The sequence below is a fragment of the Sinocyclocheilus grahami genome, unplaced genomic scaffold, assembly GCF_001515645.1.
Source record: "Sinocyclocheilus grahami isolate Dianchi unplaced genomic scaffold, SAMN03320097.WGS_v1.1 scaffold444.1, whole genome shotgun sequence".
In the NCBI taxonomy this organism is placed as follows: domain Eukaryota; kingdom Metazoa; phylum Chordata; class Actinopteri; order Cypriniformes; family Cyprinidae; genus Sinocyclocheilus; species Sinocyclocheilus grahami.
In genome coordinates, this window is record NW_015505623.1 from 595,874 (window position 1) to 621,747 (window position 25,874).

Genomic DNA, 25,874 nt, shown 5'->3' on the forward strand with positions numbered 1-25,874 from the left:
TTGGATAAAGTCAAGACTTTTTATGTCCCAATTATGATTTCTTTTTTCTTATGTGACAGAAATGGGCTTTCATTAAAGATCAGCCAAATGGCAAAAAAAAAAAAGCTACAAATTGTGAACAAATTTTATATTTGAAATAACTTATACATTGGTAAATACATATTGCATAATAAAGACTTATCAGAAAGTCACGATTCATTACTCCAAGCAGCAATTAGAAAAGCATTTTGCCATTTGTATTAAGAACAACAACAACAAAGTATGCACAAAGGGTATAATAAAACAGCAATATCAGATATAAAAATATATTTTACAAACATCTGATGCCTATTTTCAAAATGTCTTCACATTTGGTAGTAACATTTGAAATCTGCTCAGGCTACTATCGATATTTGAAGCTACACACCTCAACTCACACAGTTTGATATTTGACACACTCGTGTATCTGTGTGCATTTGGGAATAAAGAGCACCCCACATCCATAGTCTTCAAATTGAAGAGAAGATATATGGACAAAAAAAAAAAACATTACACCATTTTGAATCATGATCCAATTATATATTAATCAAAGTTAAGGACAATATATAGAAATTTCTCTTATGTTTTGTGTCCTCCCCAAAGGTGCCACAATCCTAAATGCAAAATAATCTGCTGATGGAAACTGTGGCTATGAGAATGATAAATTGTTTTGAGCACTATATGTAGTTATTTGTTAATACCAAAAATCACTGTGAAGGTGGAAAGTCCTTGAATCTGTCCAGTTACGGCCCCGCTTGCATGCTGGCAGAAATAAATACTCAAGAATTTAGTGTACAGCATGATAAATATCCAAACTGAATTCATCCCATTTCCAGACAGGTATTGGAAGGATGGGGTTTCTAGCCAAGAAATATCCAGGGGTTCAACTCACTGAGAAGGTTCTCAAAAGTGAGATGCGACGGGTCAAGCAGGGTTGAGGCATCACAGGGGTCCCTCTGGCTTTTTCTCTAAGCTGTACTCTCTGGTCCGGTGCATTTTCCAGCCAATAAATGCCAGGAGTGCAATGCCTAATGTCTTATAGCCCAGCTGAAGTCCTAGATACCTGAAACAAGTCATCATGATCATCATCAGTGCTACCAAATAGTCTATTAACATTAATTAGCATAGTTTGCTTTCTGTTTTTTTAGCCTTGTTTGACTGAATATATTCAGTGTGTATGTTTGTTTAAACTCAAAATCGACCTTAGCAGGGTTGAGGCATCACAGGGGTCCCTCTGGCTTTTTCTCTAAGCTGTACTCTCTGGTCCGGTGCATTTTCCAGCCAATAAATGCCAGGAGTGCAATGCCTAATGTCTTATAGGCCAGCTGAAGTCCTAGATACCTGAAACAAGTCATCATGATCATCATCAGTGCTACCAAATAGTCTATTAACATTAATTAGCATAGTTTGCTTTCTGTTTTTTTAGCCTTGTTTGACAATATATTCAGTGTGTATGTTTGTTTAAACTCAAAATCGACCTTTTTTTTTTTACACAAATGTACCTCCGTAATGCACTTAGGTCAAAAGAGAACATATTCTTACCTGTTTCTAAGGAGGTTGTTGTCATAGTAACCACATCCTTGCTTTTTTCCACAAGCAATTTTCCACCAGATACATGTGGAGTCTATGGTGATCCCGAACAGAGCTGGAGCTGGCAGCCAGGCTAAGCAAAGAGAGAGAGAGAATTTTAATACAAATGTAAACAAATATATAACTATTCACTGAAATACCAACAAAAAAAAAGCATAGATAGTTTGTAATAATATTCTTAGATGTAGGAACTGTGACGGAGATAAAGTGATTGTTGTTGAATCATCAGAAGGGGGCGCTACAGTACTTACAGTATTGCAATTACATTTGCACAATTTAGAAGGTATGTTTTTTTCTTTTTCCAGGAAAGTGTTCTCGTCTGAGAATCATTTACACTGTGGTTTACATTGACCAGTGTTCTCTATTTATTTCTGTGTGTTATCAACTATCTTGTTTTGAGGATCTTCTGTTTCTTGTTTATCTGTACACATACTGCAGTCTGCGCTTATAATTTAAAGTGCATTTCAGACTTTAAAAGAATGAATAAAAGAATAAAATTAATAAAAGTTGTTTTGGTATTTTACTTACTCAGAAGCCGCAGAAGCAGAAACTGAACCCCTATGGCAAAAGATTTATCTTCTGGAGGAACTGACCTGTAAGTAAAGACATAATGAGTGAAATAAGATACAAAAACTCCATCTCAAGATTTCTTACATTTGAAGTTCTCACACTAAATGCAGTGTTTTGGTGTTTGTATGTTGGCATTCAAGTGTGTTTCTCACCTGAGCACCATCATGTAGATGGGGTTGTGTGTTAGGCTGGCAATAAGTCCGGCCAGAGATATAAGGAGCATTACAGGCAGGAGATAGTGAGGGCAGGTGTTGGCACAAGGGCCAGGCTTGGCTGTGGCCAGACCAGGAATACACCGGCAGTTACTATAAATCTGTGTGTGGAGAGAGAATGGGTGTTATTATGCTATGACATTTCGAACAAGATTTTGGCATATATGAGTAGAACAAACAATTAGGCACCGGAAACTGATTGAATGAAAAATATTGGTGACCACAATTATTTCGAGTTAAGACACAATAAAATATCTACAGGTCTGCTTAAGTCACAGAGAGCAGGGAAAAACAATAAAATAAAATACAAATAAAGACTTAAAAATGAACTAATTTAAAATCCAATTCATTTTTATGTAAAAGGAATTTTATTAAACTACACAATATTAAACAAATGATAGCGTGACACGTCAAATCGTTTCTTCACTTTTGCACGGTTAATTGTGGGCTAGCAAAACCAGTTGAGAAACCCTGCATTAGTGCGCACCTTCATTACAAACATCATTACAAGTGATAGCTATAAGGATACTATAATTATAAAGAGAACAAAAACTAACAGTGTTTCATTGATGCAGCTAGTACTAACACTAAGGCTTTCCTTGTGCTCTATTGACTTCCACTGATACAGTGTCCTCGATTGCCTGTTTTGTTAAATTCAACAAGCAAGGGAGTCCAGACCCAAGTCTATTTCTCACTATAATTACCTCGTGGTATGATATGTGCTGCGTCATATAGAATAATTCATTATCAGCTGCTCCTGTAAGTCTCTTGCTGGGCGATTATACAGAAGCTTTAACACTCTAAGTTGTTCTGCATCCCCAAAGCACTTCCTCCAGGAAGTATTACTAATTAGGGATTGATTGGACTCAACCCATTGATCGCTAACAGAGCATGAACGGTCATTTGCTCAGTGTCGCTAGTACAGCAGAGACTCTATCCGGCTTCAGTAATGAGCTAAATAAAGGTCTAGATGGATAGATCTATGCAGTGGCCTTGCTAGAACTCTGGCTTGAGATAACAGTATGGAAATTTCAACACCAAATTCTGTTTTGGTTGTTAGATTTATTTACCTGGACTCTATAAGGGTTCTTGGGATCCATGGTGAAGTTTGTGCACCCAGCATGGCAGGGTGAGATGTATTCAATGTTGTTTTCCCCACACACTGGGTTAAAGGTGCTGCTGGGACATGAGCAATTGGCACTACAGGACAGATGAGGCCTGCCGGGCAGAAATGACACAATTTAGCCTCTACTAGCAGAATACTGAAACATTTTATCAATGGGTAATCTTAAAGTCGTAGTTTACTCAAAAATTGTGGCATTATTAACAGTCATGTCGTTCAAACCCTGATGATGTTTTTTTTTCTTACATAGAACACAAAAAGAGAATTATTGACAAATATTGTTTTATTTAATTTCACTTTTATTTTAATATAAAAGTGAATGGAGTGGCTGTCAAGCTTCAAAATTACAAAACAAGCACCATAAATATATATCCCTGTAGCCATCCTTAACTTGTTAATGATAAATTGATGAAAAGGTCATTCTTTTCAGTCAGATCTTTTCAATGAATTGGTTTGATTGAGTTCATAAAACTTGTCTGAATTATATGTTCATGAATCAGGGTGATCCAGTTCTCAAATTCAACTGGCTGAATCAATGATCCAGTCATTTTAGGTAACATCTCACTGGACTGGAAGATTATCAGTCAATACTGAACATTTCATATCACATAATGTTTTTGTATAGCTTCAGAAGAATGGAATATAGCACACAGGTGGTATGGACTACTGTTATTATATTTTTTATGTTACTTTTAAGCTACTTTTTGAAGCTTAAAATCTCTAGTTTTCTTTCATTGTAATTGTATTGTAATAAACGACCAGTACAATATTCATATTTCAATGAATTTGTAACATGAGGGCAAGCAAACAATGACAGATTTTTCATTTGTGGGTGAACTATTCCTTTAACATCCATTCACAGCCAAGTCTGATAAGAACATTGGTCAGGGTTCAGGACATAGACCATTTAACTGAGCAAACCATTGTGTGGGTATTTGACACAATAATAGGAGTATGTTCATAAAGTTCATGGCACATAATCAAATCACTAGAGTTCCTATTTGAACACAAAGTGTTCTAGAGAAACAGACATTTCCTTTCCTTCCAGCTGGCTCAGTGAAAGTATTCAGATATGTAGGACACACGGCATTTTGTACGTTGATCTGAACTCAAGCTATTCTCAATGACTTGTGCCCCTTGCTGTTTCTCCCTGTGTGCTCCCTTAACTGATTATACAGCATGCCACTGGAAGTTGTTCTGGACCCAAAGATACAAACTTTCACTAGAGCACAATAGTCTAAATCCAAACACTGACAGAAGACAAAGAACAGGCTTAGCTTAACAGTGTTTTTAGGGTCTGTGAGGACTGGCTGTTTTTAACATACCCTATATATATATATATATATATATATATAGATCTATACTCTGACTCATGCAGTTTTCCTTCTCATGTAAATGTATTTTAAGGACTTTTATGGCTTATTTTTAATGGGAAACGAAACATTTTTGCAATTTGGACCCACTGTGGGACACTACGTGATGTAAACTTGCACAATTCTATTTGCACTGACCATGAGTGAGGACTTGATTCTGCAGGGTGTACATTAACTCCTGTACAGACCTCTGTTGCTCTGCATCTGGATCAGAACTTCAGCTTACAACTCATCTTGAGGCTTACTGGGCCATCGGTGAAATTACAGACTCCAATAAAGACGAAAGGATGTTATAATTATATATATATATATATATATATATATATATATATATATATGTGTGTGTGTGTGTGTGTGTGTTTGTGTGTGTGTGTGTTGTAAACAGCACAGCTTAAGAAAAACATATTTAGCCTACACTTTCAAATGCCAAGATATGTTACAAAATGTACTAAGGAGAAAAATAACATATTTCCAGTCTTAAAATGCTTTCTGGGTAAATACTAAATTAATTTTTTTTAATATATTTATGGACAATATAAATAGGCTATATTTAGATATATTTTAAAATCTATATTAGCAATATATTTTTGGTAAATTTTTTGTGTATTTTAAAAAATATATATCTTAAGTAATGGGAAGTGTTTCTATATGTCAAACATAGAGCATGCAGCTAGCAACACTCATATGTTAATGGGTTTGATTCTAAGGGGATACATGAACCAATAAAATGTATACTTTGAAGGCAATGTAGCTTTGGATAAAAATGTCTCCCAAAAGCATAACTTTAAGATGAGGGAATTACCAAAATCACTAAAAATGTCCTTATCACAATTGTCCCTTTGAATAAGACAGTTAAGCTCAAGTTTCTCCAGAGGGACTGTGTGTGCAATAAGTCTTCTGAGAGTTTTTTATCTAAACAGAGAATATTATAAGAAGCAATCAAACAAATGAGAACAGTTTTGTGGTTTCTCACCTACCCAGGTCAGATCTGACTAAAAAATTATTTATTTATTAGGAACGTTAAAAAAAATCCTCAATACCAAGAGTCAGCTAAATTAAATGAGCATGTGGTTAAACTCACCCATTAATGGCATTAGATGTTTTGGGATAAACACCAGCAACATCTTGCGTGGGGCAGCCCATGAAGAAGAGGGGTACACAGCAGAAGACGGAGATGGTGAGCATTACAACAGAGAAGCGTGGAATGGCTCTGAACGACAACCTCCAACGTTTCATGATCAGACCCCCGAGCACCATCCCCACAGCAATGGACGGCAGGTTTAAAGCACCTGATTTATTCACAGATAAGAGATTTTTCTCAGTAAAAAAAAAAAAACACTGGAATATGCCAAACACGATACTGTACACAGGAATGTCTGAGTGCCATGTTTCTCCAAAAACTGTAATTATATATAATTTATTCTGATATATTATGTTGGCTTACCAATAAGAAGGCTGCTGTAGGCCACAGAGGCACTGTACTGCCGCTCCAGGAACTTGTTGAGGAAGGTGGCGAGTCCAGCGATTACAGAGGAGAAACAGCACTGGCTCAGAACCAGCAGCATGAAGATAGGACTCAACAGCAGCCTAACAAACATCTTAGGGAACACTGCACAAATACAGACAGACCACAGAAGACAGAAACAGATGTTGACATTTTTAAAGGCGAGTTCCAATTGAACCTTTTATATTTGCAAAGATAAACATAATTTGTGACCTATATATGAGCACATGTCCTATATACACCATATACACTATATGGACAAAAGTATTGGGACTCCTGACCATTACCCAAACAGAGACTCAGAGACTAAATACACAGACATTAATAAGGAGTTGGTCCCTCCTTTGCAACTAAAACAGCTTCCACTTTTCTGGGAAGGCTTTCCATTCAATTTTGGAGTGTTTCTGTGGGATTTTTTGCCCATTCATAAAGTAGAGCATTTGAGAGGTCAAGCTCTGATGTTGGACAAGAAGGCCTGGCTCAAAATCTCCGTTCCAGTTCATTCCAATGTCTTCGATGGGGTTAAGGTCAGATCTCTGTTTGGACAAGTCAAGTTCTTACTTAGAATTAGGATTTGCTGAAGAATTAGGATTTCCCTCCACAAACAGCCCTTTATACCATGATTTCTCCTACATCAAACACTACAGGCACTGGCTGGCTGGTACTACAGTTGGCATTACAGTCAGACAGGCAATGCTCTCCTGGCAAACAAAGAAGTGTGCTTTGTCACTCCACAGAACACGTTTCCACTGCATGCTCCAGAGTCCAGTGGCGGCATGCTTTACACCACTCCATCCAGCTCCACTGAGCTCTCATGAACAACACCATTTTTTCCCCCCACAAATGTTTGTAAATGCAGACTGCATGGCTAGGTGCTTGATTTTACACAGTAAATTTGAAATCCGGAAAACAACACCATGAGAGTTAATTTCAACACTTTGAAAGTGTATATATGAGAACCACCCACAAAGTGTTAATTTAACACTTTGAAAGGTGTTGCCTCATGCAACACCAACACAGTGTTAAAATATGAACACTAAGAGAGTGAAATATTAACATTGTTTATATAAAAACAACACTGTTACAGAGCTGAGTGCAGCTTTGTAGGAAACACTGGCAGAGTTAAAATTCTACACTATTCCAGTGTTGACTTAACACTTGGACAAAAATGGAAATCACAATATACTCAACTTTATAAAAAAGTCAAAAGTTACACCATCCTGGTGTTGATAGAACACTTTTTTGGGAGTTACTTTCTTATTATGGTTCTGCATTACATACTAAAAAAACTGTAAAACTAGAAATTCACTATGAAGAAAACGTACACATGTGACAATGGGTCTGATTGAAACACCTAAATTCAGTAATTACGAGGTCTGTCCCAATACTTTTGTCCATACACTGTATGTGAGTGTGCGTACCTGGTAACTATTTTGAAACAGGAAATCAATTTGCCTTGAATACACATGAATAAAGAAATCATCATGCATAAACCAGCTGCTTACAAATCATGCCCTGGAGGCCAGTATATTCATAAGAACGAGTCAGATCCTGTTACAGTAAGAACCTTAGCATGATGTATGACTCAACAGACAAGACACTGACAAACAGCACACATAGGCCTCGACAACAACTTTATTTCAAACTGTAAGTAAACTATTTAAATTGCTATACAAATAAAATGGCCTTATTTTACTAATACTAATGGGTAAGTCTCATAATGAATCAGATGGAGTGGACTCACTTTTAAAGAAATCCAGCATGGAGCCCTCTGTCTTCTTGGGGTCTTCTTTGATGATGTCACCTTCCAATTCAAAAGACTGCAAAAGAAGATTTTCAAATTGGTCTGTTTTATTATTATTTTTTTTTAATGTCTTCAGAAATGAATTATTCATCTGCTTACATTTTTGAACCAAGAAAGGCTTTTGTCACTTAATCTACCACTATTTTTTACATTTTTTTAAAAGAAGATGCCATGCGGTGAAGAGATTTCAGGAATATGGTAACAGCCTCAGCTTCTCACTGTAAATGTAGAAATATTGCCTACTGCATATCAGATTCAAAAACATGGTCTACTAGTTTCACACTGTCAAACACACAGATTATCTCAATTTCTCCTGACAGGATGGCAGCTAGTTGTATTATTGGGATTTCTCCATAAAAACTGTCAGAATACAGTGGAGAAAGAATATCAAAAATAACCAGTGATTCTTAAGCACAGCGACACAAACATGGTAAAGGCAAAGGTAAAAATGTATGTACCAATATTTTGGAATGGATTGGACCGGATTAGATTAACAAATGGATAATAGAGGATGGTTACAAACTCTGTTGCATCTAATGAATTACCACCACTGTCAGGCAGAAGATCTGTCACACTGACGGTGTTGACATAATAGACATATTTTGCTCGACTTGCATATGATAAATGCAGAAGTCTTTTTTTTCTGCTGTGGGTAGCTCAGACATGATTTAAACGAGTGAAATTATCTAAAGTTCCCAACCATGTTTTTAGAGTTTGGGTTAAGGAGATGGCATATAATGGTTTTGATTGGGGCCCATTTTATCTTATTTGACAAAAAGTAGGAATCACAGCTGTGAAACCTTATAAAAGAGGTGTATTACAGGTATATACCACCATTCAATAGTTTAGGGGATTTTTTTTCTTTCTGTAAGAATGCATTAAACTGATCAAAAGTGACAGTAATGCCAAAATAATAATAATAATAATAATAACAACAATAATAAAATAAAATAAATGTTGTTCTTTTGACCTTTCAATTCATCAAAGAATACTCGAAAAACTGCATCACAGTTTCCAAAATAATATTTAACAACACTGATAAAAATAAGAAATGTTAATTTAGCACCACATCAGCATATTAGAATGATTTCTGAAGGATCATGTGACACTTAAGACTGGAGTAATGGTTGCTGAAAATTCAGATTTGCCATAAGAGGAATAAATTACATTTTAAAGTATATTAAAATAATAACAACAGTTATCTTAAAATGTATTTTAAAATATAATGCTATTATACAACATTTTACTATATTTGTGATCAAATGCTCATTTGATGCTCATTTGTTATGAATACAAAGCTGTGATTAACCTTCTCAACATGAAGTGCTCTGGGAAAGAAGAAGTAAGGGACTGAGGTGAGAGCAAGACCTCCAGCAGTGATGAGCAGACCCATCCACCATGCACCGACCCATCGAGGGTCAGCAGGGGTCAACTCCAATGTCTCCCCTAGACGAAAGAAATGGCATAATATGTAACACTGCAGCTGTCTACACTGAACAATAACATAAGGAAAAGGAATCATTTGTTGCTGTGATTTAAAAGGTAAACAAACCTGCGCTGGCTCTGTCCACATCCACATAAATCTGCAAAACCACAGAGCCCAGGAGATATCCAAAGGAAGGCCCAAAGACTGACACAGCAAAGAGAACAGCTGCAACATGCAACAACAGAAACCTCATTAATCGTTTTCATCTTTAAAGTTCTTTCAATGGACATTCTGAAAACCATGAAAAAAAAGTACCAATATAGAGAGCAGAATTCCCAGCTCCTGCAAAGTCATCTATATAGGATATTCCAAAAGGTTGGATGGGGACAGAACCGATTCCGAACAGCAGCTGGGCCGTAGCCATTAACACCCAAAATTTACTGGTGTCCACAAGCTTCCGGGAATCCTCCTGACCACAAGCCTCAGCACCCGTTGCATTCGCACGCAAATAACACATGTCCTGTTTGCTCGCTGTTGGATTGAGACACAGAAAAAGACCACATTCAGCCCAACCATCACTTCACATCAGCCATCCAAATATTTGTGTTTAGTAACTTTCATAAACGTTTACTGGAATAATGAAGACAAAATATCCTGCATTTTAATTGCGAACATGAGGGGTGAAGGTACTCCTGACGGTTAATTGTTCATCATTTACTCACCTCAGTATGTTTCAAACTTTTATTAACACAGATGGAGTTATTTAGCAGATTGTCCAAAAAGCTCTTGTCCATACAATAAAGTGGATGTAGACCATAAACAGACAAGACACCATTCACTTTAATTGTATGCAAAAGAGAAGCTTGGACCCTCTATTACACAAATCCTTTTTTTTATGAAAAAAAAAAGTCATACATGTTTGGAGCGACATGAAAGTGAGTAGAAGAAAATAATTGAGTGAGCTATTCACTGAAGGTCTTATGTAAGTGGCTGCATATTTCTTTTAACGTTTGCATAGCATTGTAATGTAAAAGGCCAAATGACCGAATCTGCAGAAAGAATAGAGGAAGTGAAGGGAGATAGCGGTTATCTTTTGGAGTAAATTCCAAGTGATTTTCTCTTCAGAGAGAGCCTTATCTCAACAGTATCTTACAGTACTTTGTCCTCATCTCTTTCCCTTTTTCTCTCTATCTGTTTCCTTTTCAACTTCAATCCGTTTATTTCTTCATGATCTTTTCTCAACCTAATGCTGAACCCTGTCTAAGAAGGGAGACTAGGGTCAAAATGCAGTCTCTTTGCAGCAACTAAACGTAGACCTGCCTACCCTGTTATGTCTAAGCTCATGTTTATCGTTCAGCTGTGTTATTTTAGATCCCTGCTGTGTCTGGTTTTCTTTAAAGCGTCCTGAGCCTTTTTAAATGAATATGCTGATATCGTTTTGATGAGATTAGAGTCTAAGATCATTTACTCTGGGCCATGAAACATTACTAACATGCAGAAAAAAACAAACAAACTAAGACAGAAAATGGGGAGAAAAAGAATGCAGAGCTCATTCCAAGAGATGTGTAAGATTTCCAAATAAGTTTTACACATTGTAAAACTCCCATTAATCGGTTGCATATAGTTCCATTGAGATGAATAGGGATGCTAATGGCCTTAATGACACTTACCATGCAGGACAGAGTCATAGGTGTAGGGCTGGGACAGGAAGTGAGGTAGAGCTAAGATCATGGCACTGATGGACATTAGCAGGCCACCCAGTCCAATGAATCGAGGTCGGTGAACCCGATTACCCATGTAACTAACAAATGCTATGAGCACCGTGTTCCCTACCTAAAAAAAAGGAAAACAAGTCACATGCATTTGGTATTGAACTTATTTACCTAATATATCCAGCATCATGACTACAGCAGGATGTTTTCAATTCTTTGATATCCTACAGTATTCATCTCATTCTTTGTTGACCAGCATATATACTGTAGTCATCCACGTATGTTGAGTTTTGGATGCTGGTATTCTGGTGTTCAAGGCTTCTAAACTAGCTTAACTACCAGGCTCATCACAAAGACCATGTTGGTTCCAGGGTTATTATCGTTAACTTAATATCTCATTTCTGTTTAGTTTACCTTGAAGTACTAAAATAACTAAAACTGAATAAACTAAAACTAATAACTAAAAATGAATTAAGGCTATACAGATATTATGACAAAACACAACCAAATTACTAAAACTTTAACTAAAATTAAATTGAAAAAAGAAAATATAAAAATATGATTTAATTTAAAATACTAACACAAATTATAATAGCATATCAATGATACAAAAATAACACTGGTTGGATGAATAACATTTGTTTTGCTGTTAAAAAGCAGACTGAATAAGCATTCATTTTGATCTAAGCTTGTCTGGGTTGACCGTTTTACTATTAATATTTTCATGATTCATTATTATAAAAATACCTCGTATATGACGAAATTAGGGACGCACATAATAATGGTATCATATAGGTTATTAGCCAATATTAGAGATCGGTGTCTGCTGATTTCCCCTATTTTTATATTTAGATTACCTTTGCTGTCATTTAATGCTGTTATTTAAAGACTAATAATTTATTACTCTTAAATGTATAGTTTCAAAATAAATATCTTCTTTTTTTGATACTGTACAGTGTACATAAAGCTGTAATGCCTAATTTCATTTGATTAGATTTTTTTGTGTTTTTTTATCAAAACAAAAGACATAGAATTTAAATATCAGTTATGGGTCATAAACATGAAAATAATGATCAGCTTATCATTATCAGCCATAATTCATTGTAATACTGTGTGCATCATTGCACACCGTGTCACCCTAAAACAATACAACAACAGACTACATTAACTGATATTCAACAACCAGGTAATTGAGAAGAGCAGAATAATTGAAAATTGGCTTAACTTGTAAAATATAGTTTTCAAAAACTCAATATCTAAATTAGTTAGCTCCTCACTAATTTGAATGGTTTCACCATAGATGACTCTGGGTGACTGTGTGGGGTGATCAGTACCTCATGGAGGGAAGAGATGGTTCCTGAGGAGAGGCTGTCCAGGCCATAGCGTCTCTCGATTGTGGTGATGGTGCTCTTGAAGTAAGAGCTATATAACAGCTGAGTGAGCTGGAGTAGGCCATGACACAACACAAAGATCTACAGGAAGAGAGAACAACAAAGTGTACAAGAACCGTCAGACATAAGGCTTACGATTACAGTGTACCAATTATAATTATCAGGTGTACTAAACATTTTCATATGATTAAAGGAACTTGATGTTTTATGATCTATGCAGAAGCATTCATCAGTACGTTGTTACAGTCTCACATGGGAGTTTTTGAAAGAGCACGTTTGGAGCTAAACAACAGCTCCTTAAAATTAGAGCTTCCTTTCCAAATCTCTACAGACAGTGAGATCTGGGACTTTGATCTTCACTGCCTCACCTCAGCGCATGAAGGTTAATCACACTGATTTCACAATATATCTGAATTCACTTGTGTTTGCTATGTAAAAACAGGTCAAACGCAATACAGTCTGAACCAAACCGTAGAGCTCCTAAAAACACCTTCAAGATTTACACAGTTGTCTTCATCCAGCTATTAAAAGCTGTCATTGGCCAAAAGCTCTTCGTTGTGCAAATAAGTGATAAAACTTTCTTTTCTTACCATTCTTGAAATGAAAATGCACCTATTTTGTAAATACATGTTATAGATCTTAAAAAAATACTTCTTTTTTTTTTTTTTTTGGATCATGTAATGCAATCAAAATGTCATAACCCAATGACACTTCTCTAACCATTTAGTCCAGTGGTTCCCAACCACAGCCCCCACAACACAGCACATTTAGCATGTTTTTGATTAAGGAGACATGTAAAATGTGCAGTGTTGGGATGGCTTCAGGAACATGGTTGGGAACCACTGATTTAGTCCACTTAAACCCCAACCCTTCAAAATCGACTGCAACCTTGAATAATTTTTGCTGCATTTTAGTACACTCACATCTCAAAATCCAACCAACAATCCTTTTTGAGAATCAAAATCTGGCAGAAGACTTCCGTTTCATGATCACAATTTAAGTAACTTTAACTTAAGTAACTACTAGGGTGTGGCCAGGGGTGGAGCCACATGGAAATCAGCCTTATCTGAAATCTGATTGGCTCTTTAAAGAAGCCTAAATAATATTGAACTTAATTGAAGTGTGTAATTTCTGTCCTACCAGTGGCACCAAACGGAACTGCAACTTTTTCTAACATTGGTTCACGTACCGTGATTTGGTTTGGTTAGGAGAGTTTGACATTTTTTTTTGCAATTCTGTTTGGTGCCACTAGAGGGAATGCAAAAATTACCTTTAAATCAAAAAGTTTGTAAACAAATGGGCTGTTGCTATAGAACAACCCTCATAACATAATATCCCTCATAAATAACATCTTTGGATGACGAATCTCAATATTCTTTTTGCACAGTACACCGCAGTACCTGTCCTTTTTTGTACATAATAGATATATTTTAAATAAACACCTAATTTGTATAGGGATACATCAAAATTTTCCAACACTGGGTTGACTGAGGGACAGATATGGTGCTCCTCTTCTTTGTTGAAATACGTGTAATATTAATTAATAAATCCTCTCAGCAAAAGTTAGCCCTTCTGGGGGCCCCCTCTTTTAAAAATCCAAGAATAACCAGTGACTCTTAAACTTAGGAGAAAAAAACAAATCAAGAATACCTGAAATAAAATGTTTTATCAGATGCATCCTATGCATAACACAACATAAAAAGGCTGAAGCAGAGAGCTAGTCATATTTACTTCTTGTACTAGTTGGCAAAAGCACTGATAGTAATGTTTGCCTAAAGAGTTAGCTGCGTTCGTTCAACTCTCTCTCTCTCTCTCAAGAGAGAGGCTCTTGACGATAAGCCAGAAATGCAGTGGAGAGATAAAAGCTCATAAATTGGAACGTTTCCCTGTTTGTGTATGAGCGAGAGAGAGGCAGCTGCTCCCATATGATATAGCGCTTTTTTGTGCCCAAGACGTCATGAACACAAAAACGTTTCTGAGGAACGTTTGCAGAGGTCTCAGAGGCATGAAGCAATCTGATGGGGCATGTAGAGATCTGGACTGGATTATGGTGCTCCTCTTCTTTGTTGAAATACGTGTAATATTAATTAATAAATCCTCTCAGCAAAAGTTAGCCCTTCTGGGGGCCCCCTCTTTTAAAAATCCAAGAATAACCAGTGACTCTTAAACTTAGGAGAAAAAAACAAATCAAGAATACCTGAAATAAAATGTTTTATCAGATGCATCCTATGCATAACACAACATAAAAAGGCTGAAGCAGAGAGCTAGTCATATTTACTTCTTGTACTAGTTGGCAAAAGCACTGATAGTAATGTTTGCCTAAAGAGTTAGCTGCGTTCGTTCAACTCTCTCTCTCTCTCTCAAGAGAGAGGCTCTTGACGATAAGCCAGAAATGCAGTGGAGAGATAAAAGCTCATAAATTGGAACGTTTCCCTGTTTGTGTATGAGCGAGAGAGAGGCAGCTGCTCCCATATGATATAGCGCTTTTTTGTGCCCAAGACGTCATGAACACAAAAACGTTTCTGAGGAACGTTTGCAGAGGTCTCAGAGGCATGAAGCAATCTGATGGGGCATGTAGAGATCTGGACTGGATTTCCTAAACAAACACAAGACATAAATCCCTCTCCTCCACTCACCGCCAGATCTCAACCGTTGCAGGCCAAAGCACTATGCTTTCTGACGGCTTCTAGAACAGCTAATGCTCCCATTAAACCTTCAGCTTTATGGTTTGTTAGCGCACATAATAGCTGCTTTTGACACAGTTGCTACGATTTCTTTCTTGTTTTGCAGCAAATGGGCTTTTAATTACGCAAATATTTTGATAGGCTGTGCCCACTCAAGCAGCCCAACTAAATGCCTTTGTTAGACATTTGAATGGCAGCTCTGTGCCTCTTTCTGCCCCAGTGCCAGTTCCACATTAGATTCAGCTCAAATTATTCGACACACTGCAGCCACGTCTGTAAACTTTCACATATAATGTTACAAAGAAGCTCGAGCAGATTGTTCTTTTTTATTGTTTCCTCAAGGCTCTCTGATAGACTAACACTATGAGCAATCTCTCTCCAGTGGCCATTACTCAATAAGTGTCCCTGAGGTACAATAGGTGTACAATGATCAGGGCATGTTACTGTTTTTCTGGATATTATGTTTAAACAAAAGCGCAAGCAATAGCACATGCACAGAATAATTTGACACATGTTTCTATGCAAATTACAGCTGGCAGGCTCATCAGTGCATAATTCTCCACAAACAGTTGTAAATCTTTTGCAGAGCTGGCACGCGTTTGATCACTCGCTGCGTCGTGAATGACTATTAGAAAGTAGCCTTGGGTAAGCACAATGCATAATGAAATATTTGTTTTGTATTGAAGCAATGTGTGAATGCTTTTTGGAATTTTGGAAGAATAAGGCAAATATAAAACAATCCTGCCATATGTAGGAGAAAATTATTGTCAGACATTTGTCCTACTGTTACCTCAAGCATTTAGGCCAGGCTTGTGTGTTCTAGGAAATCAGAGAAAAAAAAGAATCAAATGATTTTTTTCATAGAGGAATCAGGCTTTTTATTTACTCTTTATCGCATTAGCTTGTAAAACAGAGGTTCTCAACAAAATAATTATTAGTTTGGCATGTTCTGCAGAAATTATGACAGAGCTGCTTGTTTTTTTTTAAACTTTTTTTATCAACAGAAACTAATGACACTCTGTTTTTTATTAACAGAGAGTGTCATCAGTTTTGAATCATCAGCACATTTTAATGATGTTTGAATTGCACTGACATTGTAGATCAGGCCTAATGTTCTTAGGATACAGTGAGTGATTCAAACTCCACAGACAGAAAACCAGTGGTGAAAGATTCGATGAACGTGCTGAAAAGCAGTTCCTGTCATCTGTCCAGACCTGGATTTCTGCCCCTCCTCAGCAGCTATTGTGCTGCATGAAGATTCCTGCTGAGTAAAGAGAATCAGGGGAAAAACTGACTTTGAAGTTTGATGTTTTACATGCATCGCTGCACTGCTATCACATGTTACAGGAGCCATTTAGCAGACATTTTTGGATTTCCTCAGGATATAAAGCTTAAACAGTCAAAAAGTACAACCCCGATGTTCCGATCACTTTTGCCCATCCTGTGCACCACAGCTACAAAAATAACAGGACATTCAGGAGGTGTTTCACTATGGGGTGAAATGAGCAGAACCCATTTATATATTCTATTCATCTTACAAGAACACATTTAGTGATGACAAGCAGAATTTAATAATGACTACAAATGATCATGTCTCTCAAGACCAGCTCTGAGAAAATGATGAACTTGCTAGCTATGTCTGAATTCACAGATTTTCACATTAAATGGCTTCAAAGAAAATCTTGCAAATGGGACACTAAAAAAAGTTAGAGGTTGTCAGCAATGATTCAAAGAAATCAAGTGAAAAAAATCTGGAGAAGCTGTGCCACCCTAATGCAATGCAGATTCAATAAATCTTTTTCCTAGTAAAGAGTAAATTAATCTATGCATGACAATATTACATTGTGCATACTGCCAAGAGCAAATCAGTTGATGGTAGAATAAATGGAAAAAAATGCAAGATCAATGTGACAGTCTTATTTAATATTTTACTAATTTCTATGTCAACAACAGTAATCTTACGATGACCTGTAGCCCAAATAAACAACACTCCTCTGGAATTTCTAATGACAGGCTCTACAAAAACTGTCATTTTGAAATCCCATCCGGCATTTAATCTAAATAAGGTGGCTTAACAGCTGAGATTTTAATGTTTATGTAACATGCTAATAGAGAAAAGTTGCAAAAAAAAAAAAAACATTAAAAAAGCTAAACATTAAAAAGTCAAAACTGCATATTGTATTTCAGCATTACCTGTCAGTTCAAATGAGTTTAAATCTCAAAAGGAGGGTTTAAGGATTGCAAACAGGCCAAGTACACTGAACAGCATGTTCTACACCTTCTTTCAACATACGTCATCACTGCCTGACTCACTCCGATGAACAAAATACACATCTGCAAAACCTGTCCGTTTAACATGTGCAGATATGATATGCCTCATTGGTACTCAATCCATTTAGACATACCTGTAACACTCTCACACCCTTACTGCAAACACATAGAGCCTAAGTTCTGAGCATCACCGAGAAGCAGAATGAACAGTAACTTCCAAAAGAACCCTGCAACTTTGGATCTTTAGCTGTAGCTTTGTTGATTTTGGAGAGTGTGTGAAGCTTCTCTCGACGTGTAATCTCATTCATTCAAAATAAATGACCACAACAACAGACAGTTCCTAAGGGGGCAAAAAAGGCAACAATTCTACAGAATCGAGTAAGGAAAACTAAGCAGACACTTCTGTATCTGTGTCATGTCAAACTGTCTATTGTAATTCCAAACAACCATCTTCACTGGAATTGTTTCTGCTTAAGGTTCTTGTAACATGGCAACAATTGATCACAAATACACAAAACAGATCTGAGTGTTTGAAACACTTAGGTGAGCAAATTTCCTTCTTGTCTAATATGACCAACAACCTCTGGGCTGGTTTGTCAGAGGTGATTTGTCGGAAGTTACTTTAGGTGGAGGAATGAGCAGGTATGAGTCTAAAGGATTTATGCAACTCCAGACAAACTCAGATGGAATTTTCTATAATGCCTAAGTGCAAAGTTAAGCTATAGGGGTCAACCGATCACTGCGAATTTGAGAAAGCACAACAAGCAAATAATAGGTATGTTTACACACACTAATTTTCTATTTCAGATTCTGCAATCCGGTTCACATTTTGGTTTACATGTGCATTCATGTATTCTGAACAAAGCTGCTACAATGTCACTGGATCATGAGTATAACTGTCATTTTTGCCTTGTTGACAAGTATGCAAAGAGTTTTTTAAGCAAATATTTAGTAAATTAGTCTGCTTTACTGATCAGTTCATAAGACGTAAATAAAGATATGCACATTAGTAAGAAGTGAAATGTATGTAAAAAGATTATGTCATTAAAGGGCTCTTTTAAACGTGTGTAAGGCATTTTTGAATCTGATTGAGAAGATAGCCTAGTTGTATTCAAGCATTTACGATCTTTAGCTGTAGCTTTGTTGATTTTGGAGAGTGTGTGAAGCTTCTCTCGACGTGTAATCTCATTCATTCAAAATAAATGACCACAACAACAGACAGTTCCTAAGGGGGCAAAAAAGGCAACAATTCTACAGAATCGAGTAAGGAAAACTAAGCAGACACTTCTGTATCTGTGTCATGTCAAACTGTCTATTGTAATTCCAAACAACCATCTTCACTGGAATTGTTTCTGCTTAAGGTTCTTGTAACATGGCAACAATTGATCACAAATACACAAAACAGATCTGAGTGTTTGAAACGCTTAGGTGAGCAAATTTCCTTCTTGTCTAATATGACCAACAACCTCTGGGCTGGTTTGTCAGAGGTGATTTGTCGGAAGTTACTTTAGGTGGAGGAATGAGCAGGTATGAGTCTAAAGGATTTATGCAACTCCAGACAAACTCAGATGGAATTTTCTATAATGCCTAAGTGCAAAGTTAAGCTATAGGGGTCAACCGATCACTGCGAATTTGAGAAAGCACAACAAGCAAATAATAGGTATGTTTACACACACTAATTTTCTATTTCAGATTCTGCAATCCGGTTCACATTTTGGTTTACATGTGCATTCATGTATTCTGAACAAAGCTGCTACAATGTCACTGGATCATGAGTATAACTGTCATTTTTGCCTTGTTGACAAGTATGCAAAGAGTTTAAGCAAATATTTAGTAAATTAGTCTGCTTTACTGATCAGTTCATAAGACGTAAATAAAGATATGCACATTAGTAAGAAGTGAAATGTATGTAAAAAGATGATGTCATTAAAGGGCTCTTTTAAACGTGTGTAAGGCATTTTTGAATCTGATTGAGAAGATAGCCTAGTTGTATTCAAGCATTTACATGCATAGTTTTTTCCTATTGATTGGACTGTTTTAAGTCTACACCACCCCTTTCAATCCAATCAAAATTTTATCTGGATTCAGCTCAGTCGGAGTGATTTAGATGTTTACATTAAGTCTTTTCAGTCCTATTGAGGCATCAGTTCAATTACTAATGGATCATTCAGGAGCATTTAAAGGGGTCATATGATGCGATTTCAATTTTTCCTTTCTCTTTGGAGTGCTACAAGCTCTTGGTGCGTAAAGAAGATCTGTAAAGTTGCAAAGACTAAAGTCTCAAATCCAAAGAGATATTCTTTATAAAAGTTAAGAGTCAGCCACGCCTACTTAAAACGGCTCGTTCTAACACGCCCCCACATGTCTATGTCACGATGTGGGAAGATTTGCATAACACCGTCCAAATGTTCAGCAAAGAAAGAAGGTGTAACTTTTATTCTCGCTCTAGTATTGTTGTTGCCGCCATGTCGTGAAGACGCTGTGCTTCGTTGTGAATGCGAAACTACTTTGTTTGGTCTTCCAAAAGAGGACGATATCGCTTTGTCATGCCTGGAGCTGATCCGTGCTGGTTGCTGAGGAAATACTTCAACTTCGCTCTGTCGATCGCCGGATCGGCTTTTCACCATGGAAGAAGCGGAGTCCAGCCCGGGGTCGTCCCATGTGGTTGCCGCAGGCATCACAGTATGGTAAGGGACGTAACATTTCCATCACACGCTTGAGGTATTTGGCCAATCACAATGCACTGGATAGCTGGCCAATCAGAGCACACCTCGCTTTTTCAGACCGATGAGCTTTGTAAAAATCGACGCGTTTCAGAAAGGCGGGGCATAGAGGAGAAACAATAATGTACAGTATGTGGAAAATAATGTGTTTTCTGACCCTTAAACCACTTAAACAATTTCATTACACCAAATACACAAAATAATGTTCTTTTTAGCAACATCATATGACCGCTTTAAGCACAGTTAATGTTGGTCAAGTAAAAGAAAAACTAAATGCTGCTTGGAGAAATGAACAGATATCAATCACATATAAATCCATGAATCCCTGGCAAAGCCAAGATGAAATAGTTTCGACACCACAACAGCTTGTGGTCAGGGAGATCTTTATCCAAACAATTTCCAAACACAAACACATCATAATTAAACGTTGTACGCATTGAAGACATAATGTGCCAGTTGACAGAACCATATATTTGTCTAACTTCCCAACATTCCACAGACATTTGTTTGAGAGTAAAACGTGAATGAATGCAGTACTTCAACTAAGCCTCGCTTCTGGTGAGCTTGATACTCAGTACTGCCCCCTAGGCTGCTAATCCCCCCACAGCTGCTTCAAGATGACAGAAGTCTGTCTGCACTGACAGTCACAATCAGCAATACCGGTTTCGGCTGTCAAACACCTTGAATGAAACAATCTGGGCTTTACAAACGAAAGCCATACAATATACCAGCATGAATGAATGAATTAGATCCAGTGAACTGTTTACTATATTCACAATGCAGATGAGCAGAGGATAAGGGATTGAAAACAGCAAAACCTTATAACCCTAAAGATGGGCTCACATTGCCTTGGTGGTTTGATTGAAAAGTAATATATTATTTGACATTATTAATAACATGAATGGCTCTTCCCCATGTTTTTTTCTTTTTTTCAAAGGACAGTAAACTAATAAAACACAAAGCCCCAGTATAAGACTTCACGAGTGTTAAAGACAAACGTTCAGGTTCCAAGTCCAAAGACAATAAAAATAATGACAGCATAAATAATGATATAATGTACCTCCACTGTCACCTCATAGCACCACAGCAACAACAAGTGCACAGTAAATTGCTTTTTAAAGTGTCTAAATATATTGTTAATATATATATATGTGTGTGTATATGTATATATATTCATCAATAACCATAAAACAATAATAATAATTTACCTTTACGTTACAAACCAACGCTGGCTTGGGTTTCTTTATGTCTTTGGCGTATATGTCCATGTTTTCCCATGAAAGGTGAAGTTCGTTGTTTGGCTTGTTTTAGCAAGGATGGTCAAGACACGTTTCCTCTTCGGTGATCCTCTGTGTGTGATTATATATGACCATTATCAGTGATGTCACGAGCCCCGCCCAATGCTCACCGACTCCGCCCACTACTCCACGCGCGATTGTTTTGGTGATAGTTATCTCTATCTCTATCTCTCTCTCTCTCCCTCTCTCTCTCTCTGTGACAGAAACGGATTTTAGTTCTTCATATTACACGGATTTACTGCACTTTCGGTAAGGAATCTGTGCAAACACTCATCATAAACAGTGTAAATCATTTAACTGGATGCAATCTAATGACACCAGAGGAGAACAGGAGTAATTTTGCTTTTCTATTTGTGCGCATGCCGTTATACACTAAACATGCATTTGTAATAATGATATCTGACATAAGCTTTTTATTACTCATCTTTAAAATAACGTTATCTATTATCAAATTCCATGTCTTAAAATAATTTTGATAATGAGGACGTTTAAGATAAATAGAGTGATCTGTGGACATATCTAGCCTTTAAAAGTAGCAGAAATTGTAAAATTATAAAACCATTTGTAAATACGTTTTTTTTTTTTAAATCTCTGAATATGGTATGTTGGTTATCTGTTTCGCATTACTGAAGTATAATTATGATGATTAAATTATTGTTATCACTGAAAGTTATTCTTACTGAAAAGTGTCAATACAATAATACACCTTTTTGTTTACTCAGTGCATGTTAATTTAACTAAAACACACACACATATGTGGAAAAACTGACTCAAATAATGGTATTAATATAATATAAAACCACGAGAATGAGCAGTGTAAATGCAACAACCATATACTGCATTATTTATATTTGTAATCCAAATCACTGTTTATTAAGGGAGTTAAGGCAAAATTGTTGCTATTTGCATGCTATAATTATTTAGTTCTGTCTTAAAGACTTGGCATTAATAATTAGGCAACATACCATTCTTTGTGAGTTTTAAATTGAAGTGGTCTGTGCATCAGTGATTTTTGCTCCACTGTTTTTACAGCTGAAAATCTTCAGTAGTTTTTAATGGCACTTTCAAACAAAAAGTCACACACAATGAACTTCTGAATCGGGATATTGCAGGCACAGCACAATTTAGGCTTGGCTGTTTTATGCTGTAGGCCTACTCTTTGCCTAAATGAACAGAAACGTCCAGTGTAACGACCAAATCAAAGTTCAGTACTCCTACTGTTATGCTTGCTCTGTCATGCTGATGATCATGACCGAAGCCCATGTGAGTCTCTGTCCATTGCTGCACTCTATCCTACAAACACCTGATACAAGGCTTATCCTCCTGAGACCCAGAAATAAAGGTTTTGTGAATTTAGTCTTTTTTTCATGTTTAGAGCATTAAAAAAATGTATATTTTTTGAAAAATATTTTATTCATGTTATGCCATGTCCTCTGTAGAGGGCACCAGGACTCAATATTAAAAAAAAAAAAACCATGAATGAACATGAATAGGCAAAAACAATAAATCATCAATACATTTTTAGGTTTCATGACCAAACTTTGTATAAAGATGATTCTCAACTATGTTATGGGTCTGTGCATCAGTGATTTTTGCTCCACTGTTTTTACAGCTGAAAATCTTCAGTAGTTTTTAATGGCACTTTCAAACAAAAAGTCACACACAATGAACTTCTGAATCGGGATATTGCAGGCACAGCACAATTTAGGCTTGGCTGTTTTATGCTGTAGGCCTACTCTTTGCCTAAATGAACAGAAACGTCCAGTGTAACGACCAAATCAAAGTTCAGTACTCCTACTGTTATGCTTGCTCTGTCATGCTGATGATCATGACCGAAGCCCATGTGAGTCTCTGTCCATTGCTGCACTCTATCCTACAAACACCTGATACAAGGCTTATCCTCCTGAGACCCAGAAATAAAGGTTTTGTGAATTTAGTCTTTTTTTCATGTTTAGAGCATTAAAAAAATGTATATTTTTTGAAAAATATTTTATTCATGTTATGCCATGTCCTTTGTAGAGGGCACCAGGACTCAATATTAAAAAAAAAAAAAACATGAATGAACATGAATAGGCAAAAACAATAAATCATCAATACATTTTTAGGTTTCATGACCAAACTTTGTATAAAGATGATTCTCAGCTATGTTATGAAAGATATAACAGGATGATTTGATATACCATTTTGTTTTATGTGTGTGTAAAATGGCCATAAGAGGGTTTTCCCATTATATACAATGTATCTAATTTGCATATTAATGTGCTCTTGGGGTAACATGGTTACTGGGCGAAGCCACCTTTTTACACGTTACATTTGACATTAAAGCGGGAATCTTTACACTTTGTAAAAAATTCATTATTATAGTACAGTAATATTTATACAATATTACAGTTTATAAGGAAAAAATGGTTACTTTTCTTAACAGACAGTGTTATTTATAAACTATTATGGTATTTATTCATATTTTGAAATGGCCTATTTATTTGTTTTATTTTTGAAAAAAATAAGTATAATAATGGGAGTATTAATTGGCAAGATTTTCATAATATCTAATTTCATAGGAAATATTGAAATATAATTTCTTACCCTATTCATTTGTTGTGTCTCTCAAAATGCGTAATAAACATGCATTTTGGGACATCCAGACTTAAAACTGTGACATGTAAGTTCTCAGAGAAATTCACTAAAATATAATGTACTCTACTGAGGACAGAAGGTCTCAGGAGGATAAGATATTTTCTGTATAGCAAGTTATATTGAAAAATATATATTTATTTTTTTATTTTACTTTTTATATCAACCTTTAGTGGTTTGTCACTTTAAGAGTTCTCGGTTGGCCTTTCCCTAATAGGCCAAGTCTTCCGTTGTTCCATATGTCCATCTGTATTCAAGTGAAACAAAATCTTGGAAATGAGTAACATTTGACACAAGAGACCTCACTGAAGAAACCATAAATGTTACATCACAGCTACATCTCATTGAAATACATTGCTGTAACATTGTTCTTTTCTGACAAGTTTCCAAGAAGTGCTTAGACTGCCAATATGACAGTTATTCTCAAGCGATAGTTTACTCAAAAACTAAAAATGTGTCATTTATTTAAGTTATTAATTACACTTTGTTCCAAACCTGTATGACTCACGTTCTTCTGTGGAACACAATAAAACAAAAAGTCAGTGAGGTCCATGTTGTTTAGGCTTTAGCTTTTTTCTAAATATCCTATTTTGTGTTCTGCAGGGAAAAAATTAAAACATTCTGTCATCAGTTGCACACCCTCAGGTTGTTCTGAACCCAAGACTTCTGCTCATCTTTGAAACACAAGTGAAGACATTTTAATGAAACCTGAGATTTTTGTCCCTTGGTTAAAAGTAAATTCCCCTAAAAAAGTTACATGCTTCAAAAAGTTCATAAAACACTGTAAAGGTAATCAATTTAATTAAAGTCTTCTGAAGAGACACCACCACTTTAAATGATGAACAGATTGAATTGTGGTGCTTCTGCAAAGTGAGTTTATAGTTCTTAAATATTAGACAATTTCACCACATGCCATCCATTCTGTAAAATGGTACTTTTATTGTACATTAAAATAAATAAATAAAAGATAGATAGACAGATATAAATTAGATCTAATTTATATTTCAGATGAATCAGGAATGTTTGCACTGACAAACTGTATATTAATATTTTGATGCATTTTTGTATTTATTTGTGTCATTATTTTAGATGCCCACAAACAGAGAGTTGCTAGGCACCACCAAAAAGACCCAGTAGCTAGAGCAGCAGGAAACCAAAAAAAGGATTGCAGTTATTACTGTACTACTGTTACACTGATTGCAGTTACTACTGTTTCTAGACAGAGTGTTTCTCCTCCCAATATCACAAGTTCAAGAGAGGACAATGAGGGGACTCTCCACCCAGAATACCCATCCTGATTAAGTCATTGTTGGCAAACAGAGTATTCATAAATATAGCTGCAAGCAGTAATTTTTGTGCCTAAGTACATCAGAAGTAAAGTGACAAATTAAGCAAGCATGGCAGGGAGCATCAGAACAGTAGAATGAAATGTTTGTTATTTTTCAACATCTGCTTCTGCTGTCATTTACTCAGGAATACTATTAAGATTATTAAGATTTATTGATACAGAATAATGCTAAAAAACATTGCAATACCAAGTA

The 25,874-nt window shown here is 36.2% G+C and overlaps 1 protein-coding gene across 2 annotated transcripts; it reads right to left on the bottom strand.

Moving 5' to 3' along the window:
• Positions 1-182: 182 nt before the first annotated feature.
• LOC107552274 (solute carrier organic anion transporter family member 2A1-like) lies at positions 183-21,757 on the bottom strand. 2 transcript variants are annotated; one of them, XM_016234137.1, is made up of 14 exons: positions 21,610-21,757; positions 12,667-12,804; positions 11,291-11,453; positions 9,936-10,151; positions 9,747-9,845; positions 9,504-9,640; positions 8,135-8,210; positions 6,331-6,495; positions 5,968-6,175; positions 3,461-3,608; positions 2,331-2,491; positions 2,137-2,201; positions 1,561-1,681; positions 183-1,081 (listed from the first exon to the last, which is right to left on the bottom strand). In XM_016234137.1, exons 1-14 carry the CDS (start codon positions 21,667-21,669, stop codon positions 961-963), a joined length of 1,878 nt encoding a protein of 625 aa, XP_016089623.1. In that variant the 5' UTR covers positions 21,670-21,757; the 3' UTR covers positions 183-960. The 2 variants fall into 2 exon arrangements, with proteins under 2 accessions (XP_016089623.1, XP_016089622.1); XM_016234136.1 differs by lacking the exon at positions 183-1,081 and adding an exon at positions 1,236-1,359.
• Positions 21,758-25,874: the final 4,117 nt, after the last annotated feature.